At 43.3% G+C, this 17,991-nt stretch overlaps 1 protein-coding gene across 3 annotated transcripts in view; it reads right to left on the bottom strand.

Annotated features, from left to right (window-relative positions):
- The window catches only part of Dock5 (dedicator of cytokinesis 5), a 184,865-nt gene that overhangs the window by 131,932 nt on the left and 34,942 nt on the right, over nucleotides 1–17,991 (bottom strand). For 2 of the 3 annotated variants that reach the window (XM_027390260.2, XM_035452752.1), the window contains exon 2: nucleotides 1,382–1,465. In XM_027390260.2, the coding sequence (XP_027246061.1) occupies nucleotides 1,382–1,465 (84 nt within the window). Of the gene's footprint in view, nucleotides 1–1,381; nucleotides 1,466–1,800; nucleotides 1,838–17,991 lie in introns of those variants that run through there. The other variant, XM_035452751.1, reaches the window with a different exon arrangement.

Genomic DNA, 17,991 nt, shown 5'->3' on the forward strand with positions numbered 1-17,991 from the left:
ATATAGCAGATTGGAAAATGGTATAAAAAAAATCTGTATCCAAATGTCATGTATGGAACTCAATACTCAATGATCCTTACACAAACATTTCTTCAAGCTCATGTGGAAGTTACAAAAGTTGAACACATGCTTTTTTACCTGCACAGTGGGAAAGTATGTCCACAGGGACCACAGTATATATATTTATCTGCCCCTGACAAAGGACTGACCTAGTAGAGTCTAAGGGGACTGTGGTTTCCAGAAGCAAGAGTCCAAAAACATGTATGGCGGGTATTGTGAGTGTAGTGGTGAGTTAGAACCCATGTCCCGTGGGGCCTGAGGTAGGTAAGGATGATAGTAAAAGTCGGAGCATGGATGGAGAGTCCACACAGTCCTCTCTGACTACACACCGCCCTGGGGAGCCAAACAGCTAAATGGAGTGGTAGAGAAGGCAAGTGAGGCAAACACTCAGCTCAAAGGGAGGAAGCCATCACAGCAGTCCCCCATGCAAGCAGGCAGATGACCCAGCTTAATTATGGTCAAATCCTGCTTCCCTTCCCCCAGGCTTCCCATCTCTTCCCCTTCTTGTATCATCCTGCCTCAACCCAGAGATCTGCACTGCTCCTAGGTGACACTTTTGCCATTCCACTGTCCCAGCATTTACCAATGCAGAGTGTCTGTCCCAACAGGCTTTGCTCTAAGAAAAATCTGTCTAGCTTCCCGCCAACTCCTCATCCCTACTTTCACAGGGTTATAATAAACTGTGCCCAAGAATTTGTTCTCTGCTTTTTGCCTCAACCTAGGTGGCTTGGGTACACTTTGTTGTCCTGGGGTTTGCGACTACAGATGTAAATTCCTGGAGGTCTCCCGGGGTGGAATGGGTGGATGTAGGAGTAATCTGGGCTTTGCACACACAGTATTGCCCAGGTTAACCAGAACCACTGCCCAGTCCTGAGCTAGCCGGAGAAAATACACAAATACAAACACGACCTGCTGTTAGTCCTAACCCAATTCTCGAAGTCTCAATACCATCACAAGGCCTCATTCCCATTCTCCCCAGCCTGGCCATGCTGGGCACCAAGTAAAAAGAGATCCACACTTAAATGGCAATGTTTCCTTCCAGCTACCATAAGCCTGATGTCCCAAGTATGTCTCCCCTAGCCAGCTCCTCAGCTGAACTCTTTTGCATTCAGTGGCAAAAACCTTGACTTCAGTGTCTGGGCATATTTACGTTCCCATGAATAGGCTGTGTTGAAAATATATCACCTGGGGTACTCCCTAGGTTTCTACTACTACAGCAGGAGGAACAGAGTACACGGACCTTAGTGCTAAGTCCTTTATTAATAAGTAATTCCTATGGTCTCTTCCTGTGCCCCGCCCAGCAGGAGGCCATTGCACTCACCCTCATACATCTCCAGGATGTGGACGGTGTCACCGATCTGCAAGGAGAGTTCCACATCTTGAGACGCATTGTAGTTATAGATTGCTGTGGATGAGAAGACAGGGGATTAGAAAACATGCTATGAAATGGCACATTCAAATATAGTGGCCGGTATATTTGTTCTAGCTCACTTCTCTGTTGCTGTGATAAAATACAGACCAGGTTTACAACTGCTTATCTAATGACCCCAAGGCAGGATCTCAAGGCAGGAACCTGGAAGCAGGAACTGAAGCAGAAACCAGGAAGGACCACTGCTTACTGGCTTCCTTTCTCTGGCTAGCTCAGTTATTTTCCTTATCAGTCGTGCTTGCCTAGGTACGCTGGACTACCTTCCATCAACCAACAGTTAAGAAAATGCCCCCAAAGACAAGCTTACAGACCAATCGAATGAAGGTAATTCATTAGCAGGGTTCCCTCTTTCCAAGTCTGTCAACTTGACAATCAACACTAGCCATCACAGTACTCAACAAGTCATCTTCTGCTGAATGATCTCATGTGACCTACTCTGTGTAAATCAGAACACACGAGCTGTATTTCCTCCAACATGCTGACTGGTTGCCAAGCACATACCACACGGGTCAGACAGAACACTTAGATGTAGCCTCCAATCCCAAGGAATGTAACAGTCAAGTGGGAGGGAGAAAGATATCAAATATACAATCCCAGAAATTGTTGGGAGAGCACTACAGAAGAATCCAGGCTAGCGAATACGATGAGAAGTTCTGTGGGTTGGTCCCTTTGTCCATAAGACAACAGCCAACCTGAAAGTCATTTAAGTTTACCGTCTTTAGGGCACAATGGAGTGGTCGCTTAGCTTCTTTGACATGGTGCTCTCTGATCGAAAAGACTGTTATACGAGGGCCATCCACCTCAAACAACAGATTGATATAGGTCACAATGCAAGGATGGCACCATGGCCCTGCCCTCCACACTCTGGGGACAGAGTAACCCCACCACTCCATAATCCTTAGGACAGGTAACGTTAGGGCCCCATAGAAAACAGTCAATTAACTCACAACTGAAATGGCAAAGAACAAGCCAGAGCTTTGCATAGGTATTTCATCGGAACTCCACACAAGTGACTAAGAAGCACATGAACCGCATTCAGCACTTAGTCACGGGGAATGCGAATCAAAACCGCCATCAGATGCCTCTTCACACCTACTAGAACGGCTGTATTTAAAAAGACGTCTACCAAGAATACAGAGTGCTAGAGCTCAAATCCCTGGCTGGTAAGACTGCACAACAAGAGACCTTTCAGAAACTAGACTGGAAGTTTCTTAAAAGTTAAATAAATTGGCTGGGCGGTGGTGGCACACACCTTTAGTCCCAGCACTTGGGAGGCAGAGGCAGGCGGATTTCTGTGAGTTCGAGGCCAGTGTGGTCTACAGAGTGAGTGTCAGGACAGGCTCCAAAGCTACACAGAGAAACCCTGTCTCGAACCCCCCCCCAAAAAAAAAGGTTAAATAAATTTATTAAATGACTCAGCAAATCCACTCCCAGGAGAGCAACAAAAAAAAAAAAGAAGAAAAACTACATCAGACCTACACAATATCCTTTTCTCAAAGTTCATAGTTGCTGGGGTGGGCAGAAGAGTAGCCCCTAAGATATCCACACCAATCTTCTACAACCTTTGGATGCTGCCTTATCAGGGGAAAGAGGTAAAGGAGAGGACACGTAGTTATCTTAGGGTGTTTCCTGCAAGTTGAGGGAAGGGAAGAATGAATGGAAGCCAAGATTTTCTGTAACCTAGCAACTGGAACATCCAGCCACCACCAGAGCTGGCAGTAGCATGTGAGAGACCCTCCTGAGAGTCTCCAGGAGCATGCAGACCAGTCCATATCCTCATTTCAGAACTCTGGGCTCCAGAACTTGAGGTAACACATTCCTGTTGTTTCAAGCCATTGAATTTGCCATCATTTGTTACAGCAGCCACAAGACACCAACGTGGCTGTGTTATTCACAACAGACAACAAGGAGAAACAACTCGGCTGTGGCTGGGCACACAAACTATGGTACAGCTGTGCCTTGATATCCATTCCAGATGGACTGTACAACCCCCACCCTGGGAGGATAAGAAAATATACAATATCTTATAAAACAAGGTGTGGTATTGACACATAGCTTAAGCATACCCTCTCCTATTCTATTACTACAGATGACTGACAGTACCTAAAACAATGTAGTTGCCAGTAGGCAGCTACTACACTGTATCGCTTAGGAATTACAGCTGGTAGAGTGTCTGCACCATAAACATGAGGATCTGATCGTGGAACCATAGCACCCATTTTAAAAGGCTGGGTGTGGGCACAGATGCACCTGCAAACTTGCACAGGGAATATGAAAGCAGGAGGACCCCTGGGACTCACTAGTCAGCCAGTCTAGAGAATCAGTGAGCTCCAGATTCAGTGAGAAATCCTGTCTCAAAAAACAAAACAAAACAAAACAACAACAACAACAAAAACAAGACAATGAAGAGCAATGGAGATGATAGAGCGCAATGGAGAGGGTGGAGAGCAATGGAGAGGGTAGAGAGCAATGGAGAGGAATGGAGACCATGAAGAGCATTGGCAGACGACACTTAATGTTGATCTCCACCCTAAACACACACACACACATGCATGTACACATGCATACATATACTATACATACATGTATGCACATATACAAAAAGAAACAAATTGAGAAGAAAAAAATATCTACACATATTCAATAGACACAGTATCTTTTCCAAATAGTTTTGATCTGAAGTGAATCACACCTCGTCAAGCAACATGGAGTCCCTTCCCCACCATCCAACATATTGACTGGCTGCCTATTTTGTATCACAAACTGTGTTAGAGAGTGACATCAGAGAAACAAACCCATAGATATGGTTCCTGTGCCCTACTTGAAATAGTTAAGAATGCTGAACATAAATCCATGCAATAGAATAGCATTGGACAATGAAAAATGATATACACACATGCCACAACCCGGATAACCACAAAGCATGCTAAGCAAAAGAAGACATAAGCAAATATGTTTTTACTCTACTTATTTTTAAATGTTCATAATACGCTAATCTGTCAGACAACAGAGCCAATGATTTGCTGTTTGAGCTGGACATGAGGACAGTGACTGAGCAAACTATCCAATTGGGAACTTTTGAGGTAGGTGAAAAGACTCCAAGCTGAACTGTGATGACAATTAAACAGCTCCATCATTATTTACTAAAGTGACTAAATTGGGGGCTGGAAAGAAGGCTCAGTGGTAAAGACCTCTTACTGCTGTCGTAAAGGATCTGGGTTCAGCTCCCAGCTCGCACGTCAGGCATCGCACAGCCTCCTGTAACTCCAGTTCCAGGGGACCTAACACCCCCTTCTAACCTCCACAGGCATCCGCTCACATATGGTACCTACACACACACACACACACACACACACACACACACACACAAACACAGAAATAAAAAAATATTTCAAAAAAATCCACCACTGAGTTGGACACTGAAAACACATGGATGTTACAATCTGTAATCCATGGCTCAGAGAAAGTTCCTTTTAAATAGATATATTTCTTGTCTTTATTAAGGGCTAATCTGCATCCACCTAAGAAAAAAGAACCAACTTGAAGATTCAGCTATAAACACTACAAGGAATTCACCATCAGAGCCATCTCTACCAATGTGACCATCACATGAGGATGGTCACTCAATCCATCTTCATATCCTACAGGGGTCATGAAGAACATCCTACCCAATTAGGAAAGAAAGGTGTCCCTGTCATTGCCTGTGGTGGACACATCTTATTCTCCTCTCCCTGCGTGGCAGTCTGGCTTGTGTCACAGTAACTCGTCAGTGAGGGAAGAGAATAAGAACATCCCGCCACCTCTCGGAAATGGCCTCTCCTGTATGAAGGAGGTCACAGTTTCAAACAGTGTCCCTCTGCAGTCTTGGTCTAGAAGCCTGAAGAAGTCCCCTGGCAGTAATTTTCTATTGTACTTTCAGAGTAGGCTGTGGTTTCTGAATAAGGACCGTCTGGGGAAGTGGGTTAGGAGAAATGGCATATAATGCAGGAGGAGGGAGTTCCAGCCTCCCTGCCTGTTCCTGTGTCCCCAGGCTGCAGCCACTGCTGCCTCACTACAGTACAGTTCAACTCCATCACACTGCTGTAGCTTGCTTCAATGGTTTACCCATGAAGCATACGGTTGGTTTTCTACAGAAACCACGGCGAATCATAACACGATCTAGACCCTATTCACTGCCATCCCCTAAAATGCTTCTTCCTACCACCCCTCCCCCATGGAAACAGGAAGCAGTGAGGCCACTTTGTCACAAGCTGTGTAATGACTATCTTCACTCTTCCTGGTTCTTAGTCATGGGAAAGTAAGCAGAGGCACTCAAAGGCAGCCTGACACTGTCAGCTCCAGGTACAAGCATCTGCCTAGGACTACTGGAATTACAGATGTACATGTATGCATGCATGCATGCACACATGCAGGAATGAAGCTAACCACACATGTAGGCACAAAAACAGACAGATACACACACACGCACGCACGCACGCACACACACGAATCCCCCAAAGACGAGTAATCCCAAAATGCTTCAGTCTTAACTATTCACTTTTTTCCTCTACCATCTGTCAAATTCACTCTCTTCTCTAGTCAAAACCCTCTATTCTCAGGGGCTGGAGAGATGGCTCAGCAGTTAAGAGCACTAGCTGATCCTCCAGAAGACCTGGTTTCAATTCCCAGCATCCACAAAGGGGCTCACAACCACCTGTAACTCCAGTCCAAGGGATCCAATGACCTATTACGGCATCCTTAGGCACTGCACACAATGGTACACAGACATGCATGCAGACAAAAACAGCTGTGCACATAATTTTTCCAAAAATTCCTATATTCTCCTTGAAATCCAATGGTCAATTCCTGTTTTAATTAGTCTCTCTCTTCGTTAGAACAAATCAAATCTCACATCCACAATTCAACTCCACAAATAGCTCCTGACAACCCCTCTCCACCCTGCATGAAGTCTTTCTTCTCTGAAGTCCCACAATAATTTCCCTTCCGGAAGTCTGCGTTAGCAACCATAGACGATCCTATGCCATGGCCTGCCACCAATTGGAAGGTAAAGCCCTCCCAAATTGTGGATCTGGTTTCATACTGTCTTTGGCTACTCGTGAGACACAGACTTGACCAAAAGAAGAATTCAACTCTTTATGTAGTTTGTTTATTTTGAATATCACTGATGCCAAGTTAGCCTCCAAACTCTCTCTATAGCAATGACCTTGATCTTCTGATTTCCCAGCCTCCATCCTCCCAGGGCTGGGATTACAGGCTTGGAGCCAACACACTCAGTATATGCAATACTAGGGCTTGAACCTAGGACCTTTGTGTCCGCTAGGCAAGCATTCTACCAACTGAGCCACATTTTTCCACTCCTTAGTTTACTTTTTAAACACATGATTTGTCCTTTTCTATATTCCATTACCCTGCCTTTCCCCCATCCTCTGTTCCTAACCCCCTTCCCACTCAAATACTGTCCTTTCTATTTTCATATCACACACACACACACACACACACACACACACACACACACACACACACACATATGAATGTACATACACACATACAAGTCTAGACATGAGACTCCAGACTTTTATCCATCTCCCTGTAAATGCATCATTTCATTCTTTTTTTATGGCTGAATAAAACTCCACTGAGTATGCACACATTTCTAAAGGAAATATTTTAAATATAAAATGCACAGAGCAGTTCAGTTATTCACCACTTCTTCCCCCAATGCAACCATGCTTCTGCTTCCCTCCAAAGTGGCATCTGTGGTTTGCCATCACATAGGAACAGGATGTCAAAAACCACCTCTCCGGGCACATCATCATACAGGGAAAAAACATGTATATTTCTTTCTAACTGAGGCTGTCAAAGAGACAGACCCCCTTCAGCAATGTTCTTCAGAAAGGGGCTAAGATGTCTGTGTGTTCTAAGTCACATCTCTGGGTAAAAGTATGAACAGGGCTGTAGTCACTTACAGCAATCTGTTCCACCTAACTTACCTCTTTAGAGGCATGACCTCCACTTCCATCCCCCAAGGACACATGTCAGATTTTCCTTGTAGCCCTCCTCACAATGCTCCACTATGCCACTCAGTAGCCAATGGGAGATCCAAAACTGAGAAGGGCTAGATACAGCTTGCCAGCAGCAAGGCTCTTGGTGAGACTACACCATACACCTCTGACCAGGATGGCCAGTAATGGTAAAGGTATGCCCTGAAATAGTCTAGATGAAGAGAACAACCAAGATTTCTCTCACTAAATGAGAACACTAGCTCCAAAGCCAAGCTTCATTACACAAATCCACGGCTGACGATCGCCTTGTGCTGGCCTGATGCTGTTTTGAACAGGGGATAAAAATCAAGTGCACTTAGGGGAGAAACTAGTGTTTTCATCTAAAACATGAATAACTGTTATAAAGACAATTAGGGGGCTAGAGAGATGGCTCAGTGGTTAAGAGCACTGACTGCTCTTTCAGAGAACCCAGGTTCAATTCCCCGGACCCACACGGCTGCTTACTACTGTCTGTAACTCCAGTTCTGAAGGATCCGACACCCTTACACAGACATCGGTGCAGACAAAATATCGATCAATGCACATAAAATAAAAATAAAGAAGTCATTTTAAAAAATAAGGAAGATCAGGCAAAATGCTGGGGATGTAGCTTTGGTGGCAGAGAGCACTTGCATCTGAGGCCCCTCATTCAGCCCCCAGCCCCACAAACACCAGGCATGGTGGTACAAACCTGTAATTCCAGCCCTGGGAAGGTGGAGGCAGAAGAATCAGGCACTCACCCTTGTCTATACATAAAATTCAAAGCCAGCCTTAGTTAGAATAGACCCCTTCTCAAAGCAACAACAACAAAAACCCAAAAGGCAAAAGGAGAAAGCTAGGCAGGGTGTGGTGGCACACCCCTTTAGTCCCAAAACTCAGGAGACAGAGGCAGTCCCCAGGCTGCAGTCACTGCAGTCTTACTACAGTACAGTAAAACTCCATCACACTGCTGTAGTTTGCTTCAATGGTTTACCCATGAAGTATACGGTAGGTTTTCTACAGAAACCACGGCCAGCCTGGTGTACAGGGAAAGTTCCAGGACAACTAGGACTACACAGAGAGACCCTGTCTCAAAAACCAAAAACAAAGTGGGGGAGGAGGTAGAAGGTGGCTAGGAAATCCTAAGGTTAAACAAAGTCGAATTCAAGACTCCCCCCCACTCCCCCCCCACCATTTGCAGCCTTAATCTAGACCTCAGTTTCTTGTCTATATAACAAGAACCAGACTGGATGATGACTCAAGGGCCATTAGCTCAAGCTTCCTGATTCATGAAGTGACAATCCAGAGAGGCACGCTGCTTTGAACTGGCAGGCACCACCGCAATCTCTTGTTTTGTCTGAGGAAATTAAACAAGAATAGGGAGTCGCTGTGTAGAAGCTGCTTCCCTGACTGCTTCGCACAAGGTTGGGAAAGACAAATTGCTGAAATTCTTCCCTAAGCAGCTTACTGTTTGTATCAGCAAAGTGTAATTTTGCAGAGCAAAACAGACAAGACAGTATGTCGACAAATGTGAAACAGTTTGCATTTCACCAAATCCTTGATTTAGCTTTTCCTTTGAAACTAGGCTTATACAAGAGAAGGGGGCTTGAAGATGAAAGAAAATTGAAAATTGCATAATAAGCAACCAAAAGAACACTTTTAGGAGCTGCAAACAGGATCGGTTTTGATGAAGGGAAAGCCTGTTGGCCATCAGTTATAAATCTTTCTAATGAATTGAGATCTTTGAGTCCCCAAATTGTAGTCCCCTGTGGGGATAAAATCTACACAAGGAGTGTCCAGCAAGCAAAGGATAAGGCCTTAATTTGAGTACTTTGCTATTCAGAATATTTAGATAATCAGATTTATTCATTTCCATTTTTGTACAAGATGTGGGTTTCTCTCTCTTCCCTCCTTCCCTCCCCCTCTTCTTTTTTCTTGTGGACAAGGTCTAGGTTGTCTGTAACTGGTATCCTGTCTCATCCCCAAGGTACAGGAATTACAGGCCAGCACCACCACACACATTTGTTTTGTTTTGTTTTTGTTTTTGTTTTTAGTTTCATTATTATCATTATCTGTCTTGGCTATTAGTTCTACTAAGACTGAAGATCCGCAACTCATCTTTGATCTTCATTCTGGCTTTAATGCATTAATGCTCTAGAAGAGCATATGGATCTTTTTTATTGCTGTTGTTTTTGGTTTTGGAGCCGGATTTCTGTGTGTAGCTCTGACTGTCCTGGCACTTGCTCTGTAGACCAAGCTGGCCTCAAACTCAGAGATCCACCTGCCTTTGCCTCCTGAGTTCTGGGATTAAAGGCTTGCAGCACCATTGCCCAGTGATTTTTTTTATCTTAAATATAACATTGTAATAAGGGTTAGAAAATGATATTTGACAGTAGGTATAGTACCAAGAAGTACCAAACGTATATCATGTCAAGACAACAGTTAGGTTTCAAAGTGGCCTCTCTGCATTGAGATGGCCATGTCCCCTCCTGCTCTGATCTGCCTAGGCCATGCCTGGGCCAGGATCAGGACACCTGTTGCGTTTCTTAATAACACTGCCCTCCCCCTCAGGAGCAGGAGCTTCCGGGCTTTTCATTTATGCAACCACTCAGGAGAATACTGGATGTCATAATCAACTGACTGGTTATTATTCCAGAAGTTTCTTTTTTAAATTTTATTTTATGTGCATTGGTTTTTTTTTTGCTTTGTTTTTTTTTTTTGTTTTTTTTTTTTTTTTTTTCCTGCATGTATGTCTGTGTGAGGATGTCAGGTCCCCTGGAACTGGAGTTACAGATAGTCGTGAGCTGCCGTGTGGGAGCTGGGGATTGAACCTAGGACCTCTGGAAGAGCTGCCAGTGTTCATAACCACTGAATCATCTGTCCAGCCTGTATTCCAGAAGTTTCTAATCTGAAGATCCTATATAAGTTCATAGGTTAACTGCCTCGATCTAGATAGACATTAACCCAGCTACAGTTTACTGACTAGCTCAATGGCACCAGAGGTTACCTACAAGCTATCTCACATAAATTAACACGATATTAAATTTAATCTTTTAGTAGCGGAGAGCTGAAACAAAGCAACTCAAAATTGCAGAACAAAAGGTCTGTGGTCTACAAACACAGGGACTTTTCCCCCCACAGCTTCCTCATCTGCAGAACAGAGGTCACAGCCCATTGTTCATTGGGTTTGAGAAACCCAGAAAGGGGAATCTGTGCAGCGCCCCTTGGATGATGACTAATACCTGGCGGGCACTGACTACAGGGCAGTCACCTGCCTCTCTCTCTTCCATTTCCTTCCCTGCTCAGCTTCCTATTTTGAGCACAACAATATCTGCCTGCACAATGATGGACACTGCCATCCTCATCCCTCTTGAAGCCACTGCATGAAAACTGTCAACCAAGAAGGAGTGGAGAGATCAGAGGATGAATTAATCTTTGGTGTCCTTCTGGGGTTGCTGGAGGAGAGTGATCTGCACGTGATGGTGGGGCATTTTATTAGAGGCAGCTAAGCATTCCCCTGGAGAAGCAACGCTTAGTATCTAAGCTCTCTCCTTTCCATCCCTTCCAAGCATTTCTGAAATGATTCAACTGAGGAGCCAGGGTGTGATTCAGAGAACCAGCAATGTTCTTAATCATATACACTCCCCAAACCTCTCCTCTCTGTTTCACTGACCTCTGTTCCTTTCCACCAAGTTCTTTCTTGGTAATCAAAATAAGAGAAGTAAAAGAGGGGGGGAAATCTGATTCTAACTAAGGTAGTTTTAGCCACAATCAAGAAAAATAATCAGCCCAAAACATCTACATACAATCACAAAGGTTCTCATAAGCTTGCAGCTGAGGACCCAGGCTTATTAGCACATGCCTGGAGTCTCAGCACTAGGGAGACCAGGGCAGGATGACTGTCACAAGTTCAAAGCCAGCCTAGTATACACAGCAAGTTTCAGACCAGCCACACTACATAGGGAAGATTCATCTCAAAAACAAACACAAACAAAATGATTGCTCCTGAGATATGCTCTCATTAAAAAGAAGATTAAAGATAGCTAATATTAAAGCAGTCATATCTCAGATGCTTTCGAGTTTACTGCATCTGACTTATGAACAGAAATCATAAGTGAGGAAGGGAAGGAGAAGCTAGAAGCCAGGACTACAGAACTTAGAAAAGGTTCTGTCCTAGAATATAGGCAAGGATATGTTTATGCTGCGGGATATTGCTTTAACTATGTGAAGGTCTGCTACATTTGTTTATGCTACCTTTGTTAATGATGTAAAAGATGTTACATTTGTTTCACCTTGCCTGCCTAAGGCAGCTGAATAGTTTAGTAAAGAGCTGAAGGGCCAATAGCCAGGCAGAAGGCAGATAGGTGGGGCTGGCGGGTAGAAGAGAATAAATAGGAGGAAGAATATAGGCTCCGGAGAGGAGAGAGAGAGACAGAGAAGAGAACAAAAAAGAGAGAGAATATGCATGGGCTAAGAAGCCAGGCGCCCGGCAGCCAGGCATGGAGACAGCAAGAAAGTAAGATGAGAGAGAGAGAGAGAGAGAGAGAGAGAGAGAGAGAGAGAGAGAGAGAGGAAGACAGAGATGGGGGAGAAGGGGGAAGAGGGAGGGAAGAAGGGAGGGAGGTAAAAAACTGAGGCAAAACATAGATAAAGAGAAACATTAAAATAAGAGCTAAGATAAGGCTGAGTATTCATAACAAATACAAGTCTCAGTGTCATAATTTGGGATTTGGTTGGTAGCCCAAAAGAAAGAATGCTACAAGACTCTTTTGAATGACAGTTAATGAGGTCAGTGTCTACTTTTCTCCATATGTAAAATGACTCTAAGACAACCCTCCTGAGGAAAAGAATGATCTTCAATCAAGCTACCCAAATCTGCTCATTTCAACTATCCACCTGGAAGGGAGAAGGTTCCAGCAGCAGCTTCTGACCTGGGCATACTTCTCAGCAGGGCCTGCAGCCCCACAGCCCATCCAGAGACAAGCAATGCTCAGCAGTCCGAGGATCATAGAACCCAATGTCAGCTTCTGTGGCATTACAGGCACTGGAGCCCCAGCTGACCAACCCTCAGAGAGAAATAAATACAGGGATGTGTGTGTGTGTGTGTGTGTGTGTGTGTGTGTGTGTGTGTGTGTGTGTCCAAGAGGAGAGGGACAAGAAGAGTCAGGGCAAGACCGTCAGAAAGGAGGGAGATCTGGGAAGTCAATTGGCTAAACCTTGCTTCAAAAGTGAAGAAAGAGGGGCACAGTGTGTGTATGTACCTGTATGTGTGTCTGTGCAGCTGAAAAGTGACAATGGTGACGGGAAATACTGTGGTGTCACTTTAGATGTTTAGCATAGCTTGTCTAAAATCCTCCATTCTAAATTCAGAGGAAAGTGATTTAAACTTTTCAAGACTTAGGTTCTTCATTAATAAAGTGGTATTTTTTTTGAACTATGATTTGACAAACAACTCCTATTGGTTATAAGAATAAACAGAACATATATAAGAAGCGATATAGCCCCCATACATATGTCCCATAATGACATATGTTTACCTTGTGTTTACCTTGTGTACATACATATCTGACTACTGGTTAGCAAACACCTTAATATCTATGGCACTAGTGGTTTGCAGATTTTGGCATGCATAAGAAGCCTCTGGAAGGCTTTAGAGAACACAGGCTTCTGGGGCTAACCTCTGACTCAGTAGGTTATTGAGGCCTGAGGGTATGCACATGTAGCAAGCATGTCTGCAAGCTCTGCTAGTTTAGTGAAGGCACTCTAAAAAACAAAACAAAACAAAATGGTGTCCTTCCTATATTGAGCACCCATTGACACCAGCAAAGGAGCTAACATACTCCTCAGTTTACAAATACTGACACAGCATCTCAGAGAAAGTCCATGGTCTACAATATATGAAATCGGTATCGCACCAGTAGGCACTAAGACTGGCTATGCCTACACCTTGGCTCTGCTCTTCTCAGTTCTCAATGCAGGCAATGTAACTGCTTGATGCCTCTGTTTCCTACTTGTAAAATAGATGTAATTACAGGACCCCTTACATGTAGAGATTTTGTGAGGAGTAAGGGCTGAGAAACATAAGGCACTCAAGTCTATGTCTAGTGTAAGGCAATCCCAGTATATATTAACTACCTTTATAAATCAATAACAGAGCTGAGAGTCAAAGACAGGTGGGTCTTCAGGCTCACTCTCCATCACTGTCAACACACATCTTGAGATGAGTACCAAAAACCTTTCTCTTCCCTTAATTTCAGAGATGTTTGGAAATGGAAGGCTAGTGGAAATTCCAGATCCCATAAAAACCCAACCGCAAATGGAAAGGCTTAAGATCACACAGCTAGTTAGAGGATCAGATGAGCAAGGTAGGACAATTTTTCCAAGGGCCAAATAAGTGATTTTTACATTTTACTTTGTGTGTGTGTGTGTGTGTGTGTGTGTGTGTGTGTGTGTGTGTGTGTGTGTGTGTGTGCACTATATGGTCTGTGGAAGCTAGAGGCATGAGATGCCCCTGGAGCTGGAGTTACACATGGTTGTGAGCTGACTGACATGGGTGCTAGAAACTGAGCTTAGGTTCGCTCCCAGACAGGTTTGTGCTCTTGACCCCTGAGACACCTCTCCAACTCTGTGAGAGATCATTATAATAAACTAGAATACATGTTACCCTGTATTTAACTATATTTCTGAACAGAGAAAACAGCAGAGGCCCATGAACAAATGAGGAGATAGCAAAGATGTGTAAATGTACTGCCACAAAGCCTGACAGCCAGAATTCAATCGCTGGGACCCACATAGTAGAAGGAGAGAACCAACTTCTGCAACATGGCACACGTGGCTACATATTCACTCACACATATAACACAAATAAATAAGTGATTGTAAAATTTGAGAAAAACAAAAACAAATGAGCAACTGCCATTTATGTAAGACATAAAAAAATCAGAAAGTAAGCAAATATCAGATCCATGATTCATATATTTATCCTGTGTGTGTATACACACACACAACAACAACACAATAAAATTCTTTTTAAGTCAAAACAATTGTAGTCAAGTCAGCTCACAGATGTATACAATCTTTTTCAATTTCCTCTTAGAATCCAAAGGCATATACATTATTACTCTTATGAATTAATCTACATTCCACAGACAGTATTTCATGATAATCTCTTACACGTCAAACAAATTCACCTGAATTCCATTTTCATCTCAAATACATTTAATACTAACCAAATGTAATATAAAAAATTTTGTGATTTCAACATGCCTTTTGGCTTATCCCCAAAGCAATAAAGTATTTTTAGACATGAATACTCATAAAAGGAATATATAGCTCATAAAAATCTGACCACCAAACTTACAACACAATCTTAAAGTTAATAGGAAAATCACATGTTTCCAAAGGAGACATGTAGGCTTGATGGCTTGCTCATCTTCTAACATTTAAAAAGAAAAGTCATTCTAAGATCAGTGGGAAATCTTTCTGCCATTCTTATACATTCATTCTGTACTTCATTTGGATAGCAGTGAGCTACAGTCATCGCCTTGGCAGCAATGAAAAGCCCAGCACTTCCAAATTCTGCCTGCACCCTGTATACCACCACGGAGAGGCCTCCTGTGGACAAAGAGATCCTGTTGTATGAGTTGTGTAAATCTCATGTGCATCCATCACTCACCATTCATACCTCCAACCTATCTTTCGTCTCAGAGGGAACTTTTCAGAATACCACTGCATAATACTATACGAGGAAAATTTAAACAAACAAATAAACAAAAAAAGGATGGAAGCAGAGGTGCACCAACCTAATAAGAAACTAAAGACAAATTTGTTTCAAGAGAATGCTGGGGACAGATGGAGGTCTGGTCACTCCGATTGAACACTGAAAGAGCCAGCTTAGAGCCGCTAACTCTTCCCCTCCCCCAAGCCTTCTCTTCCTCATCTGAATACAAGATAACACCCCTGTGGTCTTGATCATTCTCCCTCCACCATCATCCTCCTTTTGCCTCATCACATGCACTTAATCACATAATGGCTGTGTGGAGTTTAAGTAGTATCTCCAAAGCACTCACCAGGAAAGAATTAGCCATTGCAATACTAATCTCCCAGTCCATACCAGTGTAGTAACTCTCCCCTCCCTTCATAAGAAGTCTTATCCCCCAGCTCCAAAACACACCATTCTGTAGACGCCTGCCATCATCCCAGTAGCTCTCTGCTCACGTCCCAATACCTCCCTGCCTATGACTAAAGAACTTCTGAGGCTCCTTCCTGTCTGAGTCCCTTTTTGAAATTCCCTCATTACCCAATGGCTTTTGCTGCTTTTCTCCAACTGACCTAATCCTAACCATAAATTAAATCTACAAAAGCCTAAGTCAGCCACAGCACGCTCTAGATGACAGAGATAAGCCATCTAACTTACAGCTCGGCCAACTGTCTTAGTTACTATTGCTGTGATGAGACATAATGACCAAGACCGTGTTTAATTGGGGGGTTGCTTACAATTTCAGAGGGTAAGTTCATGACCATCATGGCAGGGAGCATGGTAACAGGCAGGCAGGCATGGTACTGGAGCACTAGCTAAGAACTTAAATCAGATCCACAAACAGAAGGTGGAGAGGGAGAGGGAGGGAGGGAGGGAGAGAGAGAGAAAGAGAGAGAGAGAGAGAGAGAGAGAGAGAGAGAGGAGAGAACAGAGACAGAGACAGAGAGAATATGCAAGAGAGAGCTGGCCTAGCTTGGGCTTTTGAAACCTCAAAGCCCACCCCCAGTGACACACACACCTCTTCCAACAAGGCTACACTTCCTAATCCTTCACCAACTAGGAACCAAACATTCAAACACATGAGCCTATGGGAGGTATTCCTTTTTAAGTCACCATATCAATGCAACCTGCTCTATAATGTGGCCTGGCCAGGTCCCTCATGGGCTCCATGAAAAGGATGTCTTCAACCAGTGGCTCATATTCATAAACTCTATTTGCTCAAGGGCTTTTTGGACATGGGGCTTCCTGGGAGTCACCAGAGAAGGATTTGTGTGTATCGATTCCTATTTACCAAAACTGTTAAAGACTGTAGTGTTAAGAATTTCTCAATAGGAAGTGGAGAATCTTGCCTGTACCCCATAGTGGTGGGGGATATAAACCATACAACTCCTTGAAAATAGGGTGAATATCATTTTGGTAGCTCCTTGCTCTTTGAAGGAACTGAGTAAAGTTAGTTGTCTGGGTTTAGAACCACTTTCTGTCTCTTAATTCTCGGCCACATAATAGGGGAGAAATGTAGTGATATTGACAATGTTTTAATATTTAAATCTTTTTCTCTTTTGGCCATCTCAATTTATACTTTTCTTAAAGATGTTTTCTTTGTATTGGCTCAGAACAGGAAACAATAAAAAAGTCCTTCAACTCCAGAACAGACAGACTGTGGCATTTCCATTCCCTAGAATTGTTCTCAATAATGAGAAAGACAATTGTGGTCTCATACAATGTAAAGAAATGGCAGGGGTCAAGTGATGAAGCCAGGCTCCAGCAGATGTACACAAACTGTATCTTCCTGTGGTTATAACATCCTGGAAGGGAGAAAACTGTAAGAGGGGCAGACACAGACAGATTCATGGTTACCAAGGGCCAACGCTGGTTGCCAAGAGCCAAAGGTGGAAGGTGGTTGGTGATGAAGGGATGTAGGGACAGCAGTGGGGTGAGGAGAGGGCTCAGTATTCTCCACCTGGGTACTACATGACTGAATGGCTCTGTCAAAACTCTCACAACTAAGCAGGATAGCAAATGACAAGGCCAGGAATTCAAACACAAAGTAGAAGTATTCATTCAGCAAGTATCTAAATAATGACTTACTGGGTAGAGAACCAAATAAGTGAGATGTGTTCACACATCATAGGTGAAAACACATAACTAGGGATGTAATGTGAAAAGAAAAATCCATTAACATAAAAAACACATGGTAATATTTTTGTAACTTTGAAAAAACTAAAATTTCCTCACCGACAGCCCAGTTAAAAAAGCAAAAGACTACAGGTTTGGTCAGACAAAAATTAAAACTCTCATAGGATAAAAAGCCCATAAGTAACAGGAAAATTCACCCCAGAGGGAAATAATTATAATAGAAAGGAGAATGGCATCACAATATGTGACAGAAGTTATAATCGCCAAAGGTGAAGAAGAGAGAATGCTACCAGTTAAGATGAAATAACCAAAGAACACACAACAGACACACAAAGGCCCAGGAGGCCCATGAATGTACTTCAAAGTGTGCATTTTCACCATTATGAATCAAAGTAACAATTTTTTGAAAAATGTGGCAACCAAAGTTGGACACATGTGTATGAAAACATAGCCCAGATGTACCCAAAGCACTCTTCATCCTACCACAGAGACACCTGCTCAACCATGTTCATTGCCGCTCTACTCCTAATAGGCAGGAAAGAATGAAAAAGAAAATGTGGTACATTTACACCATGGAATATTAGTCA

The sequence above is a fragment of the Cricetulus griseus genome (genome assembly GCF_003668045.3).
Source record: "Cricetulus griseus strain 17A/GY chromosome 1 unlocalized genomic scaffold, alternate assembly CriGri-PICRH-1.0 chr1_1, whole genome shotgun sequence".
In the NCBI taxonomy this organism is placed as follows: Eukaryota; Metazoa; Chordata; class Mammalia; order Rodentia; family Cricetidae; genus Cricetulus; species Cricetulus griseus.